This window comes from Bubalus kerabau, chromosome 4 (assembly GCF_029407905.1).
Source record: "Bubalus kerabau isolate K-KA32 ecotype Philippines breed swamp buffalo chromosome 4, PCC_UOA_SB_1v2, whole genome shotgun sequence".
Lineage (NCBI taxonomy): Eukaryota > Metazoa > Chordata > Mammalia > Artiodactyla > Bovidae > Bubalus > Bubalus kerabau.
The window spans coordinates 23,267,891-23,295,045 of NC_073627.1; the positions used below are offsets into that span (position 1 = coordinate 23,267,891).

General features: G+C 39.4%; 2 protein-coding genes across 2 annotated transcripts; both read left to right on the plus strand.

Moving 5' to 3' along the window:
• Window positions 1-524: 524 nt before the first annotated feature.
• Window positions 525-6,301, plus strand: KRT26 (keratin 26). The gene is made up of 8 exons (XM_055575921.1): window positions 525-965; window positions 1,632-1,714; window positions 2,683-2,839; window positions 3,463-3,624; window positions 3,708-3,833; window positions 4,481-4,698; window positions 5,337-5,404; window positions 6,147-6,301. The coding sequence occupies exons 1-8, from the start codon at window positions 525-527 to the stop codon at window positions 6,299-6,301; spliced, it is 1,410 nt and encodes a 469-aa protein (XP_055431896.1).
• A 12,236-nt stretch (window positions 6,302-18,537) lies between these two features.
• On the plus strand, window positions 18,538-26,221 carry KRT25 (keratin 25). Its single transcript, XM_055575920.1, has 8 exons — window positions 18,538-18,966; window positions 19,270-19,352; window positions 19,896-20,052; window positions 22,283-22,444; window positions 22,530-22,655; window positions 24,387-24,604; window positions 25,098-25,165; window positions 25,887-26,221. Exons 1-8 carry the CDS (start codon window positions 18,538-18,540, stop codon window positions 25,994-25,996), a joined length of 1,353 nt encoding a protein of 450 aa, XP_055431895.1. The 3' UTR covers window positions 25,997-26,221.
• The last annotated feature ends 934 nt before the right edge of the window (window positions 26,222-27,155 follow it).

The window sequence follows — 27,155 nt, forward strand, 5'->3', positions numbered from 1 at the left end:
TTTTAAATCAATTAGAGAGCTCCCACTACCAAAGGATCACTATATATTGCGAGCGCCTGATTTGAATAAGAAAGAAAACATTCAATAACACATGAATAATAAAAATACTTCATAAGTATTTACAGAACAAAAGCGTTAGACATTGTCCATTTGAATTATGAATCTTTTGTTATATTGGAGGGAAAAAACAACTAAAATATATTTCAGAGGTCAAAAAGATGTACATTGACTCATACATAATATTGACTTTTAAAACTATGATTTGGTATTACTCTATCTGGCACCTTTTTTGTATACAAAGATATCCTTGGACCAGCTTTCCACCTACAGACTGGACACTGTTAAAAAATCACCCAATTATGAAAAACAACAATTAGCATGCAAGTAATATTTCATTACAGATCGGCATAGTTAAGGCTGAAATGACCTACTGAATCCTATAAAAGGCCAGCAGAGCCAACTTCCATGGATGGTGTCTTTTGACTTTGCCCCTCTCTAAGAAAGGGTCGTTTGGTGCTGTCGCCATGTCTTTTCGACTTTCTAGTGGATCCAGGCGGCTCTGCTCTCCAGCTGGCACTGGTCGGCTAACTGGTGGAAGGACAGGCTTCAGGGCTGGAAATGCATGCGGTGGGTTGGGGGCAGGAAGCAGCTTCTCTGGCCCTCTTGGAAGCGTTTCTTCTAGAGGAAGTTTCTCTCATGGTGGTGGAGGGTTGGGAAGTGGTGTCTGTACTGGTTTTCTTGAAAATGAGCATGGCCTCCTCCCTGGGAATGAAAAGGTGATGCTACAGAACCTCAATGACCGCCTGGCATCCTATCTGGACCACGTGCGTACTCTGGAGGAGGCCAACGCTGACCTCGAGCAGAAAATCAAGGGCTGGTATGAGAGATATGGACCTGGTTCTGGCCGGCAACTTGCTTATGACTATAGTAAATATTTCTCAGTCACTGAAGATCTCAAACGGCAGGTAAGAAAGATGCATACTACAGGCTTTGGGTGTGCATAACCTTAAAAACGAAGAGTTGATTCATTGGAAAAGACTCTGATGCTGGGAGGGATTGGGGGCAGGAGTAAAAGGATGACAGAGGATGAGATGGCTGGATGGCATCACGGACTCAACGGACGTGAATTTGTGTGAACTCTGAGAGATGGTGATGGACAGGGAGGCCTGGCGTGCTGTGATTCATGGGGTTGCAAAGAGTCAGACACGACTGAGCAACTGAACTGAACTGAACTGAACCTTAAAAAAAAAAAAAAAAAAAGATGTAATAGAAAACATGCTTAGCAAATTTGTGTGAATTTGCTAACTCTACATTCCCAATGCTTGGCACACTGCCTGGCAATAAGAATTTGCAGAATTAATTGATGAAAGAGAAATTGTTTCCAAATAGATAGAATTGCTTCATTGATCTTTTATTACCTCATACTTTTTGATGAAGAGTAATAAAACTGTCTGTGATTGGAAAAGTTTACATTTGGCTCTTAAACTCTGCAGAAAATCCAGATTTCTTTAAAATAGGAAAAAATGATACAAAATAGATGTTTTATGGATTAAGAAGAGAAGAATCACAATGAGATCTGAAATCTCCCTTGACTTTTGGACCTAACATTTTGCACCATCTATCCTATTTAGATTATTTCTGTGACTACCTGTAATGCCAGCATTGCTCTACAAAATGAAAATTCCAGACTGACTGCTGATGACTTCAGGCTGAAGTAGGTAAACATAAAGTAATTAATTATAATAAAAGTAAAAATACTACACTGGAGTAGAGAACATAATTTTTGCTTTAAAAAGCAACATGGTTTTATAAAGTCAGACTAGATCACTGAAGAGATTAAATGTGCCCTGATATGAAGCTAGCATAAATTTTATTTTTTTAACTTTTTAAAAACTTTTTTATTTTATATTGGAGTATAACCAGTTAACAATGCTGTGATAGTTTCAGGTGGACAGCAAAGGGACTCAGCCATACATATACATGTATCCATCTCCCTCAAACTTCCCATCCAGGCTGCCACATAACACTGAGCAGAGTTCCCTGTGCTATACAGTAGGTTCTTATTGGTTATCCATTTTAAATATAGTGGTATGTATATGTCGATCCAAAACTCCCTAACTATCCCTTCCTCCCATCATTCCCCCCCGACAACCATAAGTTTGTTCTCTAAGTAGGTGAATCTGTTTCTGTTTTGTAAATAAGTTCATTTGTAACATTCCTTTTTAGATTCCACATATGAAGGATGGCATACAATATTTCTCCTTCTCTGCCTGACTTACTTTACTCAAGGTGATAATCTCTAGGTCCTTCCATGTTGCTACAAATGGCATTATTTCATTCTTTTTAATGGCTGTATAATATTCCATCATATATATGTACCACATCTTCTTTATCTATTTCTTTGCTGTGGACATTGAGGTTAAAGCTAGCATAAATTTTAAAGAGTAGCTTTCTTCTACTGTTAAGCACATGGGATGCCAAAAGTCAACTCTGAAGAAACAGCTCCAAAATAATATTCATAAATCAATAGGTGCTCCAAAGTGTTTCATCATTTTGCTATCATCATCTGCTTCAGGGGTATGTACTGAACATTGGTATCTTTTAGTATATGAAACGTCTAGAAAAGTCATGCTTTGCACCTACCTATGATTATAGTTATCAAACATTTTAATAACCTTCCAGGTATGAAAATGAGCTTGCTCTGCACCAGAGTGTTGAGGCTGACATCAACGGTCTTCACAGAGTTATGGAGGAGCTGACTCTTTGTACAAGTGACCTGGAGATACAGTGTGAAGCACTCAGTGAGGAACTGACATGCCTCAAAAAAAATCACCAGGAGGTAAGGAACCCTGGCTTCCTGTGGTATCTGATGCCCTTCCTCAAGTCCACTGTGGATCTCAATCAAAAGTCTACCTTGAACAGATTTGTGATTGCCAGGAGGGAAGGGGGAGAAGGCAGGGATGGACTGGGAGTTTGAGATTAGCAGAGGCAAACTATTATATATAGGAGAGATAAACAGCAAAGTCCTACTGTATAGCACAGGCAACAATATTCAATACCTTGTGATAAACCATAATGGAAAAGAATATGAAAAAGAATCTGTAGGTATGTACGTATAACTGAGTTACTTTGTTGTATAGAAGAAATTAACATAACATTGTAAATCAACTCATGTGTATGTGTGTGTGAGCTCAGTCATGCCTGACTTTTTGCAACCCCATGGACTATAGCCTGCCAAGCTCCTCTGTCCATGGAATTTTCCAGGCGAGAATACTGAAGGCGATTGCCATTTCCCTCTCCAGGGATCCTCCTGTGCCAGGGATCGAACCCATGTTTCTTACATCTCCTGCACTGGCAGACAGGTTCTTTACCACTAGCGCCACCTGGGAAGCCCAAAATCAACTATACTCTGATAATTTTCTTTAAGTCTACCTTGATGATTAATACAGATAGCTTTTCCAGGAAATGAAAGTCATGCAGGGTGCAGCTGGGGGGAACGTGACTGTGGAGATAAATGCAGCCCCAGGAGTGGACCTCACTGCTCTGTTGTCCAACATGAGGGCTGAGTACGAGGACTTGGCGGAACAAAACCGTGAAGATGCCGAGGCCTGGTTTAATGAGAAGGTACATGTAGCAAATCACAGGCCAAGTGTTTGTTCAGGAGACCACCAAGCGGGTCACTAACCCATCTGACAATTATGCTTCAGAGCACATCGCTGCATCAGCAGATTTCTGACGATGCAGGAGCTGCTACTGCAGCCAGAAATGAGCTGATGGAACTGAAGCGCAACCTGCAAACCTTGGAAATAGAACTTCAGTCCCTCATGGCCATGGTTCGTAGGCATCATCTTGACTTGAATGTGTGTGTGTATTAAGTAAATACATACATATATATATATATGTGTGTGTGTGTGTTGTTGTTTAGTTGCTAAGTCATGTCTGACTCTTGCAACCCCATGGACTGTAGCCCGCCAAACTGTCCATGGGATTCTACAGGCAAGGATACTGAAGTGGGCTGCCATTTCCTTCTCCAAGGGATCTTCCCAACCCAGGGATCAAACCAGCATCTCCTGCATTGACAGGTGGATGCTTTACCACTGAGCTACCTGGGAACCCATATATATATATATGTATATATATTAACATATAACTGAATATATATAACTAATTATATATCTGAATATACATAACTAATTATATTTCACTAAAATGTATTAAATAGACATGGACATATTATAATTCAAGCATTTTTTCTATAAATATTACTTCTGATTCACCAATCCCAAAACTTGAAGAAGGAAAAACAAGAAGCTTTTTCAATGGAGAGCAAAAATTTTTTTTAATTTGGCTAATGTTGATTTTCAAGGGGAAAGATTTAGCCCTTGTACAAAATATTTCTTTCCACCTTGAGAATGTTTTTAAAGCATGAACATGTGGTTTATCTGTTACACGTGCAAGCTGTGCTTTGTTCTTATTTCAGAAACATTCCTACGAATGCTCCTTGGCTGAGACTGAAAGCAATTACTGCCATCAGCTCCAGCAAATCCAAGAGCAGATTGGTGCAACGGAGGATCAACTCCAGCAGATTCGGATGGAAACAGAAGGCCAGAAGCTTGAGCACGAAAGGCTTCTCGATGTCAAAATATTTTTAGAAAAAGAAATTGAAATGTATTGCAAACTAATAGATGGGGAAGGAAGGTAAATATCAACTTGTGAAAAACATGAATCACACATAGGCTAGGTTTTCTCAGTGTACATGTAAACCAATACTGTATCCTAGAATTTCCTGCTCTGAAGAACATCACTTAGCAATTTGTTACTGCATCTAAACAACATGAAAACAGGCAGCAAAACTCAATCTCTTAGTATGTAAAGTATCTATACCTAGTAATGTAGAGAACATTTAAATATGGAATACTGAGCAATGCCTAGACTCCAATCCAGGAGGAAAACTGCTTTCTTAGACTGAGCATTGAAGCATATTTCTTATAATAACACACTCTTGTGGCTTCACTGGTTAACACCCCGTTGTGTTGTTGTTTAGTCACTAAGTCATGTCTGACTCTGAGACCCCATGAACTATAACCTGCCAGGCTCCTCTGTCCATGGGATTTCCCAGGCAAGACTACTGGAGTGGGTTGCCATTTCCTTCTCCAGGGGATCTTGGAGATCTTGGAGATCTTGTAGATCTCATTTCCTTCAACTAATGTTGAAGCCATATTTGAAACTAGAACTTCAGTTGAAACTAGCACTCCAAAACTTTTATTCCCCATTCATAGTTATTTATGAGCTCCCTAATGAAAGAAAACTGCAGTAATTTTCTTTTCTCTTCACAGAAAAAGCAAGTCCACATATTACAAATCAGAAGGGCGTGGGCCCAAAAATTCTGAAAATCAAGTCAAAGGTACAAGAGGGTTGTTTTTTTTTTAACTTGGAATAACTCTTTTAAACTCCAGCAGTCGTATTAAATAAGTCACTTATTTGGAAACTAAGTAAAACTGTATATAAGTTTAGTTCTAGTGAATGAAGGGATAAGGTATCAGCGTTTAACATTCATATTTCATGTTCCTGTAGAACAGATGTGGTCAAATTATGAAATTACTGAAATGGGAAATCAATTCCCCCAACATTTTTCTTACTTAGAACCTATTATTTTCCCAGTTTCAATGTTTTTCTAGAAAAGCAACTTTATTTTAAAACACAAAAACAGGGCAAGTTGGTGTTTAAAAGAAGACATTATTTGCTCCAGGCCTCTACCTGCCTGATACTTCTTAATGCATGTTTCACTTATGTTTTCAAATACCCATTGTTCTAAAAGATAAGAAAGATTGTCTCAGGCCTTGCTAAGCACAGGTATTGAGTATTACATCTCAATTTTCAGCAAACTCGCAAACACTGTTTGTTTGGGTTTTTTAATATTTTTATTCATTTATTTACTTGGCCATGCTGGGTCTTAACTGCAGCATGTGGGATGTAGCTCCCTGACCAGGGATCAAATCCAGGCCCCCTGCACTGAGAGCAGCAGTCTTAGCCATTTGACCACCAGGGAAGTTCTGCAAACTGTTTTATACGAGCATACCCGTTATGACTAAATACCTTTCCACCTGTTAAGAATGAGTACTAAGCTTGCATTTATTTTATTTTAGACTCAAAAGAAGAAGCTGTTATCAAAACAGTGGTTGGGGAACTTGATCAGCTTGGCAGTGTCCTCTCACTAAGGGTCCACTCAGTTGAAGAAAAATCCTCAAAAATAAGCAATATTACAATGGAGCAACGATTGCCTTCTAAAGTCCCTCAATGAGGGGAAATGCTCTTAAAAAAAAAAAAAAAAAGTCTGCTTTTGTAAAATCCTATTGACCAAAACCCCAAGGAAACCATTCATTTCTGTTCTTCAAAATAAAAGGGTTAGAAGATGTTTTCCTTCTCTTCCCTTTCTCAGGTTCTTTGTATGTCATCCTTCCCAGGAATAGGGAAAAAAATCTTGCTTTGTCTCTGGTTTTTGCTCACATTTGGTGGAATCTTTATCGCCTCTTCATTAACAATTTTCTGTCCCAAGTTATTTTTGATAAATTCTGTGCTTTTGAATTTCCACAGTTGGTCTCAATGTCACAGTACTAAGGATATGCTAATAAAACTAAGTGCTTCACTTGTAGTCGTATTTACTCCAGTTCATGACAGGATGAATTGCAAAGAATGCCAGTCCTAATCTCTGGTCCCAAATCTGTCCCTCATTAACTTTGTAAATGACTGGTTCTCTTTGAGTTTGAGCTGCTGTGGATGTAATACAAAATGATACTGATTGAGCTTTAGACAGTAAAGCGTCTGCGTACAATGCGGGAGACCCGGGTTCAGATCCCTGGGTTGGGAAGATCCCCTGGAGAAGGAAATGGCAATCCACTCCAGGACTATTGCCTGGAAAATCCCATGGACAGAGGAGCCTGGTAGGCTACAGCCCATGGGGTCTCAAAGAGTCGGACACAACTGAGCCACTTTACTTTCACTGTCTTTTCTTTAGAATGCAGGGGTGATCGGCTAATGTTAGTTTTTTACTCTCGATAGCTGTTTTCCATTTTGCACTTAGTTACTTATTGACTGGGGTGGTTCTCAATCTTACTCATATCCTCCTACACACAAGATCCTGCCTGATAGACTAACCAAGTTATTTCAGACAGTGCAGCTGGGTGTAGACAGCAACAAAGTTCTAGGATATAAAAGTTTATTTCATACGAGTGATGAGGCAGAGAGCTCTGCAATAACCTAGATTTCCAATGTGAATGACAAAGTATCAATAAAGGGCTGTTTTGGCTTTTTTTTGAGGGGGGAGGGGGAGGATTGGTTTGTTTGACTGCACTGTGTTAGTCGCAGCACATGGGATCCAGTTCCCCAATCAGGGATCAAACCCAGGCCCCCTGCACTGGGAGCTTAGAGTCTTGGCCCCTGGATCACCAGGGAAGTCTCTCACTAAATGGTTTTAACCAACTGGTATATACACCATGTGGAATTTAAAGTGGCTCACATTCAGTTTAGTTCAGTCGCTCAGTCGTGTCTGACTCTTCGTGACCCCATGAATCGCAGCACGCCAGACCTCCCTGTCCATCACCAACTCCCGGAGTTCACTCAGACTCATGTCCATCGAGTCAGTGATGCCATCCAGCCATCTCATCCTCTGTCGTCCCCTTCTCCTCCTGCCCCCAATCCCTCCCAGCATCAGAGTCTTTTCCAATGAGTCAACTCTTCGCATGAGGTGGCCAAAGTACTGGAGTTTCAGCTTCAGCATCCTTCCCTCCAAAGAAATCCCAGGGCTGATCTCCTTCAGAATGGACTGGTTGGGTCTCTTTGCAGTCCAAGGGACTCTCAAGAGTCTTCTCCAACACCACAGTTCAAAAGCATCAATTCTTCGGCGCTCAGCCTTCTTCACAGTCCAACTCTCACATCCATACATGACCACAGGAAAAACCATAGCCTTGACTAGACGGACCTTTGTTGGCAAAGTAATGACTCTGCTTTTGAATATGCTATCTAGGTTGGTCATAACTTTCCTTCCAAGGAGTAAGCGTCTTTTAATTTCATGGCTGCAGTCACCATCTGCAGTGATTTTGGAGCCCAAAAAATAAAGTCTGACACTGTTTCCACTGTTTCCCCATCTATTTCCCATGAAGTGATGGGACTGGATGCCATGATCTTCGTTTTCTGAGTGTTGAGCTTTAAGCCAACTTTTTCACTCTCCTCTTTCACTTTCATCAAGAGGCTCTTTTGTTCCTCTTCACTTTCTGCCATAAGGGTGGTGTCATCTGCATGTTTGATGTTATTGATATTTCTCAACTGCAACATATCTAGGTGCTAAGCCACACTAAGGTTGCATCTCCAGGTCTCAAAGATCATTTTGATTGCTATGTTTCCTACTCCCACATAAGTAGTTGACCTCTGCCCCAGCATAGTTTCTTGAACTGTAGCTACAGCTAGACGTTACCTTTTTCATGATCTTCTTCTGATAAAGGGCTCCAATTTTGGTAATGGAAGTCATAAGTTCAATGGTGGTGGATTGGGTTAGGTTAAAAGTACTTTCATGGTACGGGAAAGGAGGTGGGAGGGGGGTTCAGGATGGGGAACACATGTATACCCGTGGCGGATTCATGTTGATGTATGGCAAAACCAATACAATATTGTAAAGTAATTAGCCTCCAATTAAAATAAATAAATTTATATTTAAAAAATAAATAAATAAAAGTACTTTCAATTGCAGGACCATAATACTGCTTACTCCTTGGAAGGAAAGTTATGACCAACCTAGATAGCATATTAAATAGCAGAGATATTACTTTGCCAACAAAGGTCCATCTAGTCAAGGCTATGGTTTTTCCAGTGGTCATGTATGGATGTGAGAGTTGGACTGTGAAGAAAGCTGAGCGCCAAAGAATTGATGCTTTTGAACTGTGGTGTTGGAGAAGACTCTTGAGAGTCCCTTGGACTGAAAGGAGATCCAACCAGTCCATCCTAAAGGAGACCAGTCCTGGGTATTCATTGGAAGGACTGATGCTGAGGCTGAAACTCCAATACTTTGGCCACCTCATGTGAAGAGTTGACTGGAAAAGACTCTGATGCTGGGAGGGATTGGGGGCAGGAGGAGGAGGGGACGACAGAGGATGAGATGGCTGGATGGCATCACCGACTCAATGCACATGAGTTTGGGTGAACTCAGGGAGTTGGTGATGGACAGGGAAGCCTGGCATGCTGCGATTCATGGGGTCGCAAAGAGTCGGACATGACTGAGCAACTGAACTGAACTGAACTGAATACCAATGTCTTACATTTATGGACTGTGCTTTAATCTTTCTTTCTGTGAATTCACCATTTTGATCTTCATAAAGGCTTATAAGGTAAGTGTTTTTATTATTTTTATTTACATAAAAGGCATAAACATTCAAATAGATTAAGCGATTTCCCCAGAATTACACTGATGATGGGCGGTGGGGGATAGATTCAAATTCAGATCTCCCTTTCTTCCTCGCTGACCAGAGTCTTAATTGACCAGGAAAAAATCAATAACTTCCCCCAAGCACATTCTATTTCACCTAAGTTTCCATTGCCATCCAGGAATGTCCATCATCAACAGATTCTTGTGTGCATAGATGTATTCTTTTCCTCTCTGTTCACCACCCATCTCCAGCTCCTCTCCAGCAGCAACCTTCTCTGTCTCCATATGTATTAAGTCCTGGTCACTAGATATGCTCTCTCTTAGGCTGCAAGCTACTTCATTATGTCTTGTTACCATCTCACTCTGACTAGCAGGGTCATCCAGAGGCTCCATCTCCTGGGAACTGGAGGACCAGAGCCATGACTACAGCTCTCTCAAGACACCTGGCTAATCCACCATCTTAATACCACAATGCTGGGCCCTCTCTGTCTGCGACCACCAGTGCTAGTCACTCCTGTTCCAAAGAGTGTTCTTATTCTTTCCAAAAACAAAATCTAACTCAAACTCACGTCCATTGAGTCGGTGATGCCATCCAGCCATCTCATCCTCTGTCCTTCCCCTTCTCCTCCTGCCTTCAATCTTTCCCAACATCAGGGTCTTTTCAAAAGAGTCAGTTCTTTGCATCAGGTGGCCAAAGTATTGGAGTTTCAGCTTCAGCATCAGTCCTTCCAGTGAATATTCAGGACTGATTTCCTTCAGGATGGACTGGTTGGATCTCCTTGCAGTCCAAGGGACTCTCAAGAGTCTTATCCCACACCACAGTTCAAAAGCATCAGTTCTTCAGTGCTCAGCTTTCTTTATAGCCCATCTCTCACATCCATACATGACCACTGGAAAAACCAGAGCTTTGAGCAGATGGCCTTTGTTGGCAAAATAACATCTTGCTTTTTAATAAGCTGTCTAGGTTTGTCATAATTTTCTTTCAAGGAGCAAGCGTCTTTTAATTTCATGGCTGCAGTCACCGACTGCAGTGATTTTGGAGCCCAAGAAAATAAAGTCTCTCACTGTTTCCATTGTTTTCCCATCTATTTGCCATGAAGTGATGGGACTGGATGCCATGATCTTAGTTTTCTGAATGTTGAGTTTTAAGCCAACTTTTTCCCTCTCCTCTTTCACTTTCATCAAGAGGCTCTTTAGTTCTTATTTACTTTCTGCCATAAGGGTGGTGTCATCTGCATATCTGAGGTTATCATATTTATCCCAGCAATCTTGATTCCAGCTTGTGCTTCATCCAGCCCAGTGTTTCTCATGATGTACTCTGCATAAAAGTTAAATAAGCAGGGTGACAATATACAGCCCTGACGTACTCCTTTCCCAATTTGGAACCAGTCTGTTATTCAATGTCCAGTTCTAAAAATGTCAATGGGCACTCTTAATTGTTAACTACCAAACCTTGTCCAGCATCCATCATTCAGACCTTGGCTAACAGAATATGTCCTAGACATTTCACCATCAGGCCCTTGGAGACAAATATTTTACAGAACAGGCTGAGAAGGTACTGCCCTGAAAAATCAGGACCAGTAAGACCTCATGGCCTCTGGAGTAAAACACAGCATGGAGGAACCAGGCAGAATCTCCCTCCTCAGTCCTACAAGGACAGCAAAAACACAGACAGGCAAGATACAAACAGTTTTGTGCTATATTAGAACTTTCTAAGGACATCTGAAAGGCCCTATTTTGTCTCCAGTTCAGATATTTCAGATGTTCCCTGAGCTCCAAGGGCTGATGCAAGAGTCATAGTCTTGAATGTGACCAATTTGAGGCTACACCCAATCATGGTACAGCCAGAGTACTGCCATCTTCTTTCCGAAAACACACCATACTGAACATGTATGGTTCTTCTTCCTCCCCACACCCCATTTAAGAATGAAAAATGTATAAAACCAAAAAGATAGAAAAAAAATAAGAGAAGAAACAAAGATGGATTTTTTTTTTAATTTGGAAGAAAGAAAGAAAGAAAGTGGCAGAAGAAGCCTCAATAACAACAACAAAATGCATGTTCCTGGAACTAGTCAACCTCATAAAATCCAACAGAGATTCAAGGCTTAGAAGAACCAGGTTATGATGGAGGACTGGGCTGAAGGATGAAGCTGAGGGCACGGTGACTGACAGAGGAGAAAGTACCATGATAATCATGACACATACCCTTCAAGAGCCCTCATTAGCACAAGGGCACAAAGGGGGCCCTAGAATTAGGTTCATATGGCCACTTTTTGTAAAATTTGCAAAACTAAAATAATTTACCCCAATTGGTGAAATCTGCTGTCTGTTTCCATGCCAATGTCCCTTCCATCATCAGTTTCCCTCAGATCTGGTGGTATTTGGATATCCACAAGCATTCTGAGGGCCGTTCTAAGATAAAGGGACCATTGTTATTATCCAAATGTAACATCTGAGAGGGAGCAAAAGGTGCTATTAATCAGGCGCACTAGTAGGCATGAACTGATCTGTTGTAGGCATATGAATATAGAGTCACTGTAAATGGAGAAAAAATTGAGTTGCACATGGTGGGATATATTTATGAGGTTTTCATCATTTCCATGGGAGGCTTCTAGCAGAATCCCACTGCCCTGATGCACTCAAACGTGAATGCATTTCAGTTGTCTTATGCTAAGTGAAAGAAGTCAGACTTAGGGATACATACTGTATGATTCCATTCACATGACATTCTGGAATAGGCAAAACTATAGACATAGAAAATTGATCAGTGTCTGTCTGGAGCTGGGGCTGTGGGGATAGGCTGATGACAAAGGGGTACAAAGGAATTGGGGGATGAGTAACAGAACTTTCTATATCTTGATTGCAGTGAGTGTTACATGACTATGAATTTGTCAAAACTCATAGAGTATGCTTAAAGAATGAATTTTATTATACATACATTAAACCTCAACAAATCTGGCTAAAATGAACTAACAAAAAGCTTTAAGAATTCTACCTTAAAGAAAAATGAAAACATGTCTGGCATTATTAATAACAGCAAAAAATAGGAAACAATCTGAAAGTTCCTAAATAAGATAGTGGTTAAACAAATTACTTAATATTAGGTTTGGCCCTGAGTAACAATAACAAAATAACATGACTTTACACAGATAGAAGTTTGTTTCTCTCATACATAAAAATTCAAAAGTAGCCTAATCAGGGCTGTGGATGGTAGCTTCGTGCCTCAGGGCATCCTCTGGGACCCACATTCCTTTCAGTTTTCCACTCTGCCATACCCAGGATATGGTGCCAGCTCATAGTCCAAGACAACCCTCCAACCCTCATACGCAGCCATCACACCCTGAACCAGGATGGAGGAAATGGAGAAGACAGGACAAAAGATGCATGTCTGCTTTCTCATAAAGTTTTCTAGAACTTGCCACATATACTGCTTACATCATCAGTTCAGTTCAGTTCAGTCGCTCAGTTGTGTCCAACTCTTTGAGACCCCATGAATTGCAGCACACCAGGCCTCCCTGTCCATCATATCAGCTACTTAATTACATTGCCACAGCTGGCTGCAAAGAAAGCTAGAGATAGTCGTCTTTCTTGTGGCGAGCTATTGCCCAGCTAAAATTGAGGGTCAGCCAACGGTTTCATCCACATTGGGCACCCATCTGTGCACTAAAGTGTATTATGCAACGTGAACAAAACAAGTTACAGAACGACACATTTAACACATAAGACTCACAGATAGCGTGTGTATTTTTACATGCTGTGTATGTGTGCAAATGAATAGAAATCCATTTGGAAGGGTGAAAACATCTGAATGGGTAAACTGCAGTTTCCTGAGAAAGCAGGGAAGACAAAAGAGAGGGGAAGGTAAGGAAGGACTTTAACATTTTATTCTATAGATATTGCTATGTGTGTTTCTATCAAGCATATTTTCCTGTTGTTTTATGGCAGAAACTAACACAACGTCGAAAAGCAATTATCCTCCAATTTAAAAAAAAAATCATATATTCATGCAGAGAGTAGAATGGTGTTGCCAGGGACTGGAGAATGGAGGAAAAAGGGTACATAATTTTACTTAAAAGATGAATTAATTCTGAGGATCTAATGTGTAGCATAATGACTAAAGTTAATTATACTGAATACTTGAAATCTGCCAAGAGAGCAGATATTACATGTTCTCACCAAAAAGAAAAAAAAGGTAACCATATGAGGTGATAAATGCATTTACTAACTTGATTGTGAGAATAATTTCTCACAATTGTATTACAATTCTGTAATACTGTATTGCAATTTATGCATTACAATTTTGTCAGTTGGTTCTCAATAAAACTGGGAAAATGCAAAAAAGCAAAATGGCTGTCTGGGGAGGCTTCACAAATAGCTGTGAAAAGAAGAGAAGTGAAAAGTAAAGGAGAAAAGGAAAGATATAAACATCTGAATGCAGAGTTCCAAAGAATAGCAAGAAGAGATAAGAAAGCCTTCTTCAGCAATCAATGCAAAGAAATAGAGGAAAACAACAGAATGGGAAAGACTAGGGATCTCTTCAAGAAAATCAGAGATACCAAAGGAACATTTCATGCAAAGATGAGCTCGATAAAGGACAGAAATGGTATGGACCTAACAGAAGCAGAAGATATTAAGAAGAGATGGCAAGAATACAGAGAAGAACTGTACAAAAAAGATCTTCACAACCCAGATAATCACGATGGTGTGGTCACTGACCTAGAGCCAGACATCCTGGAATGTGAAGTCAAGTGGGCCTTAGAAAGCATCACTACGAACAAAGCTAGTGGAGGTGATGGAATTCCAGTTGAGCTATTCCAAATCCTGAAAGATGATGCTGTGAAAGTGCTGCACTCAATATGCCAGCAAATTTGGAAAACTCAGCAGTGGCCATAGGACTGGAAAATGTCAGTTTTCATTCCAATCCCAAAGAATGCTCAAACTACCACACAATTGCACTCATCTCACATGCTAGTAAAGTAATGCTCAAAATTCTCTAAGCCAGGCTTCAGCAATATGTGAACTGTGAACTTCCTGATGTTCAAGCTGGTTTTAGAAAAGGCAGAGGAACCAGAGATCAAATTGCCAACATCCGCTGGATCATGGAAAAAGCAAGAGAGTTCCAGAGAAACATCTATTTCTGCTTTATTGACTATGCCAAAGCCTTTGACTGTGTGGATCACAATAAACTGTGGAAAATTCTGAAAGAGATGGGAGTACCAGAACACCTGATCTGCCTCTTGAGAAATGTGTATGCCGGTCAGGAAGCAACAGTTAGGACTGGACATGGAACAACAGACTGGTTCCAAATAGGAAAAGGAGTTCGTCAAGGCTGTATATTGTCACCCTGTTTATTTAACTTATATGCAGAGTACATCATGAGAAACGCTGGGCTGGAAGAAACACAAGCTGGAATCAAGACTGCCGGGAGAAATCTCAATAACCTCAGATATGCAGATGACACCACTCTTATGGCAGAAAGTGAAGAGGAACTCAAAAGCCTCTTGATGAAAGTGAAAGTGGAGAGTGAAAAAGTTGGCTTAAAGCTCAACATTCAGAAAACGAAGATCATGGCATCTGGTCCCATCACTTCATGGCAAATAGATGGGGAAACAGTGGAAACAGTGTCAGACTTTATTTTTCTGGGCTCCAAAATCACTACAGATGGTGATTGCAGCCATGAAATTAAAAGACGCTTACTCCTTGGAAGGAAAGTTATGACCAACCTAGATAGCATATTCAAAAGCAGAGACATTACTTTGCCAACAAAGGTTCGTCTAGTCAAGGCTATGGTTTTTTCTGTGGTCATGTATGGATGTGAGAGTTGGACTGTGAAGAAGGCTGAGCGCCGAAGAATTGATGCTTTTGAACTGTGGTGTTGGAGAAGACTCTTGAGAGTCCCTTGGACTGCAAGGAGACCCAACCAGTCCATTCTGAAGGAGATCAGCCCTGGGATCTCTTTGGAGGGAAGGATGCTGAAGCTGAAACTCCAGTACTTTGGCCACGTCATGCAAAGAGTTGACTCATTGGAAAAGACTCTGATGCTGGGAGGGATTGGGGGCAGGAGGAGAAGGGGACGACAGAGGATGAGATCGCTGGATGGCATCACTGACTCGACGGACGCGAGTCTGAGTGAACTCCGGGAGTTGGTGAGGGACAGGGAGGCCTGGCGTGCTGTGATTCATGGGGTCGCAAAGAGTTGGACACGACTGAGCGACTGATCTGATCTGGGGGATGGGAATTTCCTGGAGATCCAATGGCTATGACTCCATGCTTCCATGATCAAAGATCCAGGTTCAATTCCTGGTCAGGGAACTAAGATCCTGCGTACTGCACAGCCAAAAAAATAAAATAAAATTTTTAAACTGGGGTGGGGAGGAACAGACTGTAGTAAAGTTGATCAAACCCACTACACAGATATCAATTGCATTTCTTAGTACAATTTGTCCAGAAAGTATGATTTCTAAAAGATATCTTTAGCAATATTAGATAAGTATCTGGAAATAGTTATTTAAAAAGGATGCAAAAGCATACTATGAAGAAATCTGTACCTTTTCACTGAAGAACATTAAGGAAGACCTAAATAAATGGAAAGAATATTCAACTTTTTGGATAGACATACACAATATCACAGAGATGTCAATTTTCTTCAAATAGCTTTATGGATTTCAGGCAAATTTGGGCTATTATTGCATTTGAGAATCAGGTTTTAAATTTTATATGAAAGAGCAATACAGAAGGAATATTTGACTTAATGGCAAATAAGAACAAAGGAATACTTGCCTTACCAGATACCAAGTTATATTATGGAGCAATGGTAACCAAAACGGTATGTTTCTGCACCAAACCAAAAAATAGTAACAGTTGAATCCCCACCTAAGTGAAAGTGAAGTCGTTCAGTCGTGTCTGACTCTTTGCCTACCAGGCTCCTCTGTCCATGGGATTTTCCAGGCAATAGTCCTGGAGTGGATTGCCATTTCCTTCTCCAGGGGATCTTCCCATCCCAGGGATCTGAACCCGGGTCTCCCGCATTGTACACAGACGCTTTACCGTCTGAGCCACCAGGGAAGTCAACAATCCCCACCTAAATGAAGCTTTATTGCAGACTTTGATTTCCTGACTTACTGAGGCACTGGACAGTCTCTTTATGATAATATGGCACGGCGTTGCAGGCAGAGGGTGACACTATTCTGCACACAGTGCTGAAATCATTATCCATCTTGGAAAAGTGAAATTTGATTACATACCACAGAATATACAAAAATTATTCCAAACTACCAAAGCCTTAAATGTGAAAGGCAAAATATTTCGAGTATATTACCGGAAGACACTTTTAGGACATCGTAGAGTTAATCACTTCCTTAAGTTAGATAAAATAATCCCAATCGAAAAATGAAGAGTGATGTGTGCATGTGTGTGCTTAGTCACTCGGTCATGTCCAACTCTTAATTCAACCTATTTAAAAATAAGACGATAATGAGTCAATATCCAGAATATAACACAAACTCCTACAACTTAACCAAAAAAAAAAAAATCCAGCATGGTATTTTAAGTGGGCAAGGACTTAAGTAGACATTTCTCCAGAGAAGATATGTAAATGGCCAACAAGGACATGAAAAGCTGCCCAACATCACTAATCATTAGGGAAATGCAAATCAAAATTACAATGAGATACCACCTGATATGGTTACTATCAAAAAAAGGAAATAACAAATGTTTGTGATGATGTGGAGAAATTAAAATCCTTGTGCACTATGGGAATATAAAATAGTGCAGCACTATGGAAAATAGTACAGTATTTCTTCAAACAATTAAAAATAAAATTTCCATATGATCTAGTAATTCTATTTTGGGTATGTTTCCATGAAAAGGGTACACAAAGACTGGAACAGATATTTATATATCCATGTTCATAGTTGCATTATACACTATTTAAAATAGCTAAAAAGTGGATGCAACCCAAGTGGCCACTGACTGATGAATGGATAAACAAAATACATGCGATGGAACATTATTCAGGCTTAGAAAGAGAGGAAAATCTGATACATGCTGCCACGTGGATGAACTCTGAAGACATTTTGCTAAGTGAAACAAGCCAGTCACAAAAGGACAAATAATGTAGGATTCTACTTATCACAATGTCAGAACAATGACTGGCACATAGTAGGTTCTAAATGAATGAAGGAATTAACCCATATTTTCACAACAGCCTCACATAATAAATATTCATGGAAATTTTGTCCATAAGCCAATTTCCACATTTTTTCCCCCAAATTGCCATTATATTTAGAGTTTTCAATGAATATGTGGGAATCCACATCTAGAAAGTAGCTTACTGATGACTTCCACCTAAGCGAAACCACCACGAAGTAGAAACAGGTGAAATATTTTTTCCAGATTTTTGCTTCAAATTTTGCAAGGTCAGGAAATAAGTTAATGTCCTTCCAAACTCCCACAACCCATAACAGCAATTAGGGGTGTGTTCCTAATTACCAAAATGGATGTGAGAAGACAACTATACCCAGACATAAGTACATGTCAACAAAACACCCTGCATGTCAGCCAAAATGGAAATTAACTTCCCACCAGAAACAGCAGCAACAGTTGAGGAGAAAAGTCAGTGGTTGAAGATCCAAGCTGCGGAAATAATGATTGCTGTCCTTGTCCTCTATTTATGTGGAAAGAACTGTAAAAACAGAAGCAGTAAAAGTCTCAGAAACATCAAAATCTACCTTGGCCTAACAGCCCAAAACCATGACGCCAAATTTTTATTCAGTGGTGTACTGGTGAGTTTTTATCTTCTAAGGAGGGAAGTGAGGAATGACTCACTCACAATTTTAAAATGTAATAAGGAACCTGAAATTGCTCCACCCAGACCCATTTCTCAGATAACCACCAACCTGGGGGCAACTGCCCTCCTACAGAAATGAGCCAGGCAAAGTTAGATACTAATTAGGAAAATTCATCTAATTAAGCTGACTTGCTGAGGCTGGCAAGCGGTGTTTAACTCTATGTAGGCAGAATTTCATCCAGACACACTTGAGCATTGTCTATAAAAAGGGCAACAGACGAGCTGGGATGGGCAGTCTCTCCACTCCGGCTTTCATAAGCACATCTCTGATACCATGTCTCTTCGACTTCCCAGTGGATCCAGGAGGGCCAGTCCCCGTCCCACCACGGGCTCACTCAGGCTCTCCGGTGGGGGAGCCAGCTTTGGAGCTGGAAACGCTTGCAGCATGCCTGGAATTGGAAGCAGTTTCTCATGTGCCTTTGGGGGCAGCTCGTCAGGAGGAAACGCCTTGGGGGGCAATCCCTGTGCTGGCTTTACTGTGAATGAGGGGGGCCTCCTTTCTGGCAATGAGAAGGTGACCATGCAGAATCTCAATGACCGCCTCGCATCCTACCTGGAGAATGTTCATGCCCTGGAGGAGGCCAATGCTGACCTGGAGCAGAAGATCAAGGGCTGGTATGAGAAATTTGGGCCCGGATCTTGCCGTGGTCTTGATCATGACTATAGTAGATACTTCCCGATAATCGAGGATCTTAAAAACCAGGTAAGAAATTATACTTTGCCATCCTTTTTATGTACTTTTATTTCCAAATGTTCTTTTTCTTTCTTCACTGAATACTAAAAACATTTCTCATTCCTACTTGTGACTTCTTAAAGGGAATTTCAATTTAGCGTTGGAAATAAGCACTAAGTAGATTCAGTAGTTATGATGAAAATGTCACTAACTATCTAGTAACTATATTTAACTTGGATTATTTCCATTTCCTAATCTTAAACACACACACGCTTTTTGGTTTTTACCAGTTATGATAAATTGCCTCTAAAAAGTCAAACTCCCTGCTTCCAGATCATTGCTTCCACCACCAGCAATGCCAATGCCGTTCTGCAGATCGATAACGCCAGGCTGACTGCTGATGATTTCAGACTCAAGTAAGTAGCCTCACAGAGTGAAAAAAAAAAAATCACAAGGTCAATGAGAAGCATTTCATTAAATTTATTTTTTGATCCCTCATTAAATATTACCAACTCTGGTTCCAACACTGTAAAACGCTTGGACTTAAAACAAACAGAATGTTATTCTTTTTTTATTCTTTGGCTATGAAATATAAAGTATGAACTGCTATCAAAGCAGTGTGCAAAACCGTAGTTCTTTTTCTGCCAAGGAAATATCTCAAAATAATTATGATACAACAAATTTTGAAAATGTCTCTTGTGACCAAATGTGTCACTTTATATTTTTTTAACCTTTTATTTTGTATTGGGTTATAGCTGATTAACAATGCTGTGATAGATTCAGGTGAATAGCAAAGGGACTCAGCCATATATATACATGTATCCATTCTCCTCCAAACTCCCCTCCCATCTAGGCCAAATGTGTCACTCCATAATTCCAGAATTCTAGCATTTGATCATTGATCAGTGACTACTTCTCCAATCATGAAATAAACTGGAAAATCATTAACCCTCTTTAAGGTATGAAAATGAGCTGGCTCTTCATCAGAGCGTAGAGAGCGATGTTAATGGGCTTCGCAGAGTTCTGGATGAAATCACCCTCTGCAGAACAGACCTGGAGATTCAGTATGAAACCCTGAGTGAAGAGCTGACTTACCTCAAAAAGAACCATAAAGAGGTAAGAGCTGACTGCCCACATATTGCCATCCCTCTGCAGACACTATCCATCTAACAGGAGATAATGGACTTGACTTCTTAAGTAAGAAACTGGCACTAAAGATCCATGATCAGACAGACATGAGGCCTGAGTGGTTCGTAGCAGTGGTGAAGTATTAGTCCAGATTCACCTCTGATCTTGCATCAAATTTCCCAAGGCAGGGAGGGGGAAAGAATCTTCTTTTCCATACCAATCAGAATTACAAAAGCAATGTTTCAGCTAGGCAATTATGGCTAAGTTAAAACAGCATACTTAGGAGATTACATCTAATTAGATAAAATAAATATACTTTAAGGATATCTTAAGGAAACCAGATTTAGATTTCTATAAAACAGTGGCAGATTTAAAACACATAAATACTTACTTTGTACACATTTAAGCATATGTCCTTAATGTATAATCTTAATATATGTAATAGATATAAACTTAACATATATAAAAATAAGAAAACTGAAACTAAACATATAAAAATGTACACTTCCAAATAAACATACATTTCCAAAGTGGTCACTATTGGAAGTTAGATTAAAAAATCAGACCATATAGCCATAACTCTGGACACATTTGGGGGAATGCTTTCAGAACCACTGTTTTCTGAGAAATCTTTATTCTTTGAAATTGAATTTATTTTAAAATAGTCAAGAAAGTTCTAAGAGTCATGCCAAACCTCAAAGCAGGATATCAAGCTAAAAATGCAATTTGATTATCCATGAGGCTGTCTTGAAACAGTATCTAAAGAACCTTAATATGAACATACAGGTTCAGGAATGTTTATAGCCCATGGTAGCTACGTAATAATTTTTTTTTTTTAATCTTTGCATGCACCACTCAGCATGTGGTATCTCAGTTCCCCAACCAGAGATTGAACCCGTGCCCCCTGCAGTGGAAGCTCAGAGTCTTAACCACTGGACCACCAGGGAAGTCCCTATAACAAATTTTTGATGTATGCAATTGATTTTTTAAATGATTCACTCACAGACAGACCCACCTGCATCTTTTTTTATCTTTTTCTTTTTCTGCTTGAACTGAGGAAGTTTTCACTAAATCCTCAGAAGTAAAAACCCCACCTGGAGAAAGAGAAGGTATACAGATCACCAAGAAAAAAGAAAGCCTCATTATTGTCATTAGGTCCGATTCAGGGCCCCGGACATGGGCAGGCAGGACGGTTTCTGCAGTAGAGACCTAAGCTGATCCCTACTGTTTCAATGTACACAGTCTTAGCAGGGATGTCTGCTATCCACAACCTTAGAACTGAGTGCATCCCAACAGCCCACACCTCGGATGGGATAATAAGTAGACTTTGGCTGCAAAATTGATTCCAGCTTCTTTGATGATGACAATGATCATAATAACTAGCATTTGTTTAGCATTTATACACCAGATAGTATTACTAGGTCTTATCACTAATAATTCTGTCACATCTTTCAACCACCCAGAGAAGGATATTTTTTTATTCTTATTTTATCTGAAAATCAAGACTAAAAAATTAAGGATTTTCCCAAGTTCACTTAACCACTATAGGGCAGAACCAGAGTTCATGCAAATATCTGTCTGACACTCAAGTCCATCATGACACTAGTCTTTGTGTAAGCTTAATAGCCTAACCGACAGCTAGGATTCTTTACAGGAGTAGGTTCTCCCTTTATTAACTGCAAATAAACAAATATGTTTAAATTGTAAATATAAATATATAACAAATATTTGTTTATAATTATTCAGAATTCTTTAGACTCAGCTCTTGGATCATGTTCCTACTGTCTTAGGTCAAGAGAACTGATTAGAGAACACTTCAAAGCTGGTCTCTTAAGTAAAATGCAGACCAGTGCATCAAGGTGGAGACATTTCAGCCATAAATAAATAGAATAAGAGATAAGAATAACTAACTTTAAATATCTTAGGGATTTTCATTTAGGAAAGGAAGAAAGACTCTTTTCTGTGCAGCAGAACTAAAATCGATGAATTGGAGTTATAGGAGCAGGAATTAAATTGACCAGAAGGAAGAGCTTTGGAGCAATTAAAACTTTACAAGAATAAAACACATTACTTCATGAGACAGGAAATACGAAATGTAGAGGCAGCTGCACAGCCTGGGAGGTAGACCAGGAAAACTGTTAAGAGCCCTACCAAATCTAAGCCTGTAGACTTTCTAGACATCCCTACACAGCTGGGCTGAACGCTCTTCCGCCTCCAGGAAATGCAGGTTCTGCAGTGCGCGGCCGGAGGCAACGTGAACGTGGAGATGAACGCAGCGCCCGGCGTGGACCTCACGGTTCTGCTGAACAACATGCGAGCCGAGTACGAAGCCCTGGCCGAGCAGAACCGCAGGGACGCTGAGGCTTGGTTCAACGAAAAGGTGAGCCTTAACCGGAAAACACCCCCACTGCTTTTGAGTACTGTTCACAAAACTAAGATGTGCTCCCTCCTTTACACCTTGATAGAGCGCTTCGCTGCAACAGCAGATCACTGAGGATGTGGGAGCCACCACCTCAGCCAGGAATGAGCTGACAGAGATGAAGCGCAACCTCCAAACACTAGAAATTGAACTTCAGTCTCTCCTAGCCACGGTATGAAAAGGCTGATCTCTTATCATCTCCTAGGTTATCTTTTTCCTTCTTTTTTTAAATTGATGCATGCTGTGTTAGTTTGAGGTATAGAGCAAAGTGATTCAGATATATACATAGACTAGCTGCAAAACTAATTCCAACTTCTATGATGATATAATGATCATAATAACTAACATTTAATATGTGAATATTACATATATATATATCTTTTCCTGATTCTTTTTCATTATAGATTATTACAAAATATTGAATATAGTTCCCTGTGCTGTACAGTAGGAACTTGTTGTTTATCTATTTTCTATAAGGTAGTGTATATCTCGGAGAAGGCAATGGCAACCCACTCCAGTACTCTTGCCTGGGAAATCCCATGGACGGAGGAGCCTGGTAGGCTGCAGTCCATGGGGTCACTAGGAGTCGGACACGACTGAGCGACTTCACTTTCACTTTTCACTTTCATGCATTGGAGAAGGAAATGGCAACCCACTCAAGTATTCTTGCCTGGAGAATCCCAGGGACAGGGGAGCTTGGTGGGCTGCCGTCTATGGGGTCGCACAGAGTCGGACACGACTGAAGTGACTTAGCAGCAGCAGCAGCAGTGTATATCTGTTAAGCCCAAGATCCTAATTTATCACTCTTCCCCCTTCCCGCTTTGGTAACCATAAATTTGTTTTCTATGCCTGTGAGTCTGTTTCTGTTTTGTAAATAAGTTCATTTGCATCACTTTTTAGGTTCTACATATAAGTAATATATATTTGTCTTTCTCTGACTTACTTCACATATATGATAATCTCTAGTGGCGTCCATGTTGCTGCAAATGGCATTATTTCATTCTCTTTTATGGCTGAGTAGTATTCCATTGTGTATATACACACCACATTTTCTTTATCCATTCATCTCTTGATGGGTACTTAGGTTCCTTCCATGTCTTGGCTACTGTAAATAGTATTGCTATGAACATTTGTGTGCACGTATCTTTTCAAGTTAATATTTTCTCTGAATATATGCCCAGGAATGGGATTGCTGGATCATATAGTAACTCTATTTTTAGTTTTTTAAGGAACCTCCATACTCTTTTTCCACAGTGGCTATACCAGTTTACATTCTGACCAACAGTGTAGGAGGGTTCCTTTTTCTTCACACATTCTCCAGTTTATTTGTAGACTTTTTGAGGATGGCCATTATGATCGGTACAAGCTGATACTTCATTGTAGTTTTGATTTGCATTTCTCTAATAATTAGTGATGTTGAGCATCTTTTCATATGCCTATTGGCCATCTGTATTTCTTATTTGGACAAACGTTTACTTGGGTCTTCTGTCCATTTTTTGACTGGGTTTTTTGTTTTATATCGAGCTATAGGAGCTGTTTATATATTTTGGGAATTAAGCTCCTATGTTCCCATTTTAAATGTGTGCCAGTTGATGTTAAAAGCCTTAACTGTGTTGAGAATATATCCATATATCAAAAAATATATATTTTTATGTAGTTAACTTAGAACATAAGAAAAGAATGGTATTTTATGTAACAGCTGAAACAGCATCATCGATATCTTTTGGCATATTCTACCAAAAAAGAAAAATTTGCTGATTTTTAAGAGTGTCTTCTTAACTATGTGTCAATGTGAAATCTGAAACAATTATAGGGAGAGGTAACAAAAGGAAACAGTCATCTATTAAAGCAAATGTCTGCATATCTGTATATCTATCCCAGCTTCTTTACTGTTTCCTAACAGAAACACTCCCTGGAGTGCTCCTTGACGGAGACGGAGGGCAACTACTGCGCCCAGCTGGCCCAGATCCAGGCTCAGATCGGAGCCCTGGAGGAGCAGCTGCACCAGGTCAGGACCGAGACCGAGGGCCAGAAACTGGAGTATGAACAGCTCCTGGACATCAAGGTCCACCTGGAAAAAGAAATCGAGACCTACTGTCTCCTCATTGGTGGAGATGATGGGTAAGTGGAATTCTTTACAGAGAAAATGCAATATACCAAAATCTGCTTGAACTTAGATACCTGGAAAGTGAACATAAATTGAAATGACCATATTTATGATCATAAATGCAAAATATTAAGCATGATACATGACTGCCAAGATACAAATTAGCCACATCTTACAAAACCAAGGTGCCACAAGCCCTGTTATTTAAGGTGAGAAGATTTTAAAAACCACCTCGTGTGGTTTTTAGCTACCTAAAGCAAAGTAGCTTCAACTGTGTGACCCACTGAAACTCTTCTCACCAAACAGCTAAAGAAAACAAGAGTAAAAAAAAGAGGGGGACTTCCCTGGCAGTCCAGTGTTAAGACTCTATGCTTCCACTTTAGGGGGTGCAGGTCGCTCTCTGGTCAGGATACTATTAATAAGAAAACAAAAGAGTGACTCTACAGTGAAAGTATTTCTTTCTAAGTCACTCTCCTATGTGACATTTTCAACAATTTGTGTCCACAGGGCTTGCAAATCTGGAGGTTACAAGACTAAGGACTATGGAGTCGGAAATATGGGAAACCAAATGAAAGGTAATTAAAATGGAATTCTGGTTTTGTGTTATTCTACTTCATTTTCAGTGCACAGCTTGACTGTTTTCATATTTCCAGGCCTCAGCAAGAACAGATGTAACAAAGGACTGTAGTAGATACCAGTGTGTGCTGGATGTCTAACTTTAGTGATGTATGCTAATTTTAATCAAAGTGTTTTGTCATCACGTTTTTAGTTAACCAAGAAATCAAAATTCCCCAAAAATGAGTCTGATTATTTGTGCTTCCTGCATAGTCCTTTCTATATAAAAATTCTATTATTCCTTTAATTAATATAACTTATTATTATTTTTCCACTTTTTACTGTGGTAAAATACACAGAACATAAAATTTACTATCTTAACTATTTTAAGTGTATAGTTCAGTGGCATTAAGTACATTCATATTCTTGTGCAGCCACCATTACCGTCTATCTCTTTTCATCTTGAAAAAATGAAACTCTATTCCTGTTTAAAAAAAAAACAAAACTCCCCTTTCCTCCTCCTCCCTCCAGTTTCTTCAACTCCCATTCTACTTTCTCTTGCTATGAATTTGACTACTCTAGGTACCTCATATAAGTGGAATCATACCATATTTGTCTTTTTGTGGTTGATTTATTTCTCTTAGCATACTATCCTCAAGACTCATCCACATTTTAGCTATTGTGATTTTATTCATCTTGTTTCAACGCTCTAAAAAGTTCCTTTTAAATTTTGAATTTTAGATCCGGTCAAAGCCATTGTGGTTAAGAAAGTCCTTGAGGAGGTAGACCAGCGCAGCAAAATACTTACCCCCAGGCTCCACTCCCTGGAAGAGAAATCTCAAAGCAATTAATCCGATACACAAGAGACAGCATATGCCAAAAACTCTCTGAGAAGAGAAGGCATAATATATCTGTCTTGGAAAATGAGCAAGTCTTAAAAAAAAGGTCTGTCCTCTTATCTTCCTATTACTGAAATATAATCTCTGTCTGGGCAATCATTAGCATTATCAATAGTATCTTCCTATTTACCTGGAAGAACATCACATATAAATATGATGACTCATTTGATTACCCTACAGAAAATGTTGTCAGTTCTTTTTAGTCAATAAACCTTCTTCCTTTAGCAAGTTATCACTGGTGGTATTGTCTTATCTTTAAAATGTTCATGTCTGTGGTACAGATGTGCGAACATCTAACAGCTCTTGATCTGCATGAAAACTTTAAAAAATAATTTAAGATTTCTCCCTGGATTTTCATGAGGCTTTCCCAATAACTCAATATGAGATAAACTCAAAAGGAATAAAAATTCTTCCACTGAACCCCCCGCCTGCCATCCTTTGACATATAGCAAGTCTATTCCTTTTCACAGTAGTACATTTCAGGTTCATCTATAAAACAATAACAGTACTTCTCTCAAGTGGTTATTATAAAGATTAAACAAATAAATTATCATAAAGTACACTTAGGGGTAAGCACTCAATAAATGTTAACTCATTTTTTAATACTCAATATTTATAGGGATTAATTTTCAGATCCTTTTTGAATAAATATTTAAACAATATTTCAAATGTAAAGGAGGTTAATCAAAAATTCTGGCTTAGAATTTAAGTTCTTTTAATGGAGTACTTCATTTGTATTACAACGTACACTTAATGTTTGTAACTCTCTTGATCAATATCTCCAAGAAAGGGAAATAAATTAGATAAACTGAAAACATAATTTCCTCAGATCAAATATTACATTCAGCTGACTCTTAATACTCTATAGATACCCATGTTGTAATATATTCATAAAAATTTGATTTCAAGATCCATCTGAAAGTGTTAAGCAGATAATAATAATTATTATTAAGCAGATAATAAGCACTAGAGTTATCCTTGAATTATTTTTATTGTATTCTTCTAATGAATCCTAGGCAGAGGACACTGGAGCCAAAATGCCTAATTATGTTCCCTATTAGATTATAAGAAATACAAATATTACAATATTAACTAGTTTGGAAGCATTTGA

What these genes read in the sequence shown, in the direction of transcription:
- KRT25 (XM_055575920.1), top strand. Translation starts at nt 18,538, where the DNA reads ATGTCTCTTCGACTTCCCAGTGGATCCAGGAGGGCCAGTCCCCGTCCC. An exon ending in TCGAGGATCTTAAAAACCAG is followed by an intron (nt 18,967 to 19,269) that starts GTAAGAAATTAT and finishes CCCTGCTTCCAG; the next exon opens with ATCATTGCTTCCACCACCAG. An exon ending in GCTGATGATTTCAGACTCAA is followed by an intron (nt 19,353 to 19,895) that starts GTAAGTAGCCTC and finishes ACCCTCTTTAAG; the next exon opens with GTATGAAAATGAGCTGGCTC.
- KRT26 (XM_055575921.1), top strand. Translation starts at nt 525, where the DNA reads ATGTCTTTTCGACTTTCTAGTGGATCCAGGCGGCTCTGCTCTCCAGCT. An exon ending in GCTGATGACTTCAGGCTGAA is followed by an intron (nt 1,715 to 2,682) that starts GTAGGTAAACAT and finishes ATAACCTTCCAG; the next exon opens with GTATGAAAATGAGCTTGCTC. An exon ending in AGGCCTGGTTTAATGAGAAG is followed by an intron (nt 3,625 to 3,707) that starts GTACATGTAGCA and finishes ATTATGCTTCAG; the next exon opens with AGCACATCGCTGCATCAGCA.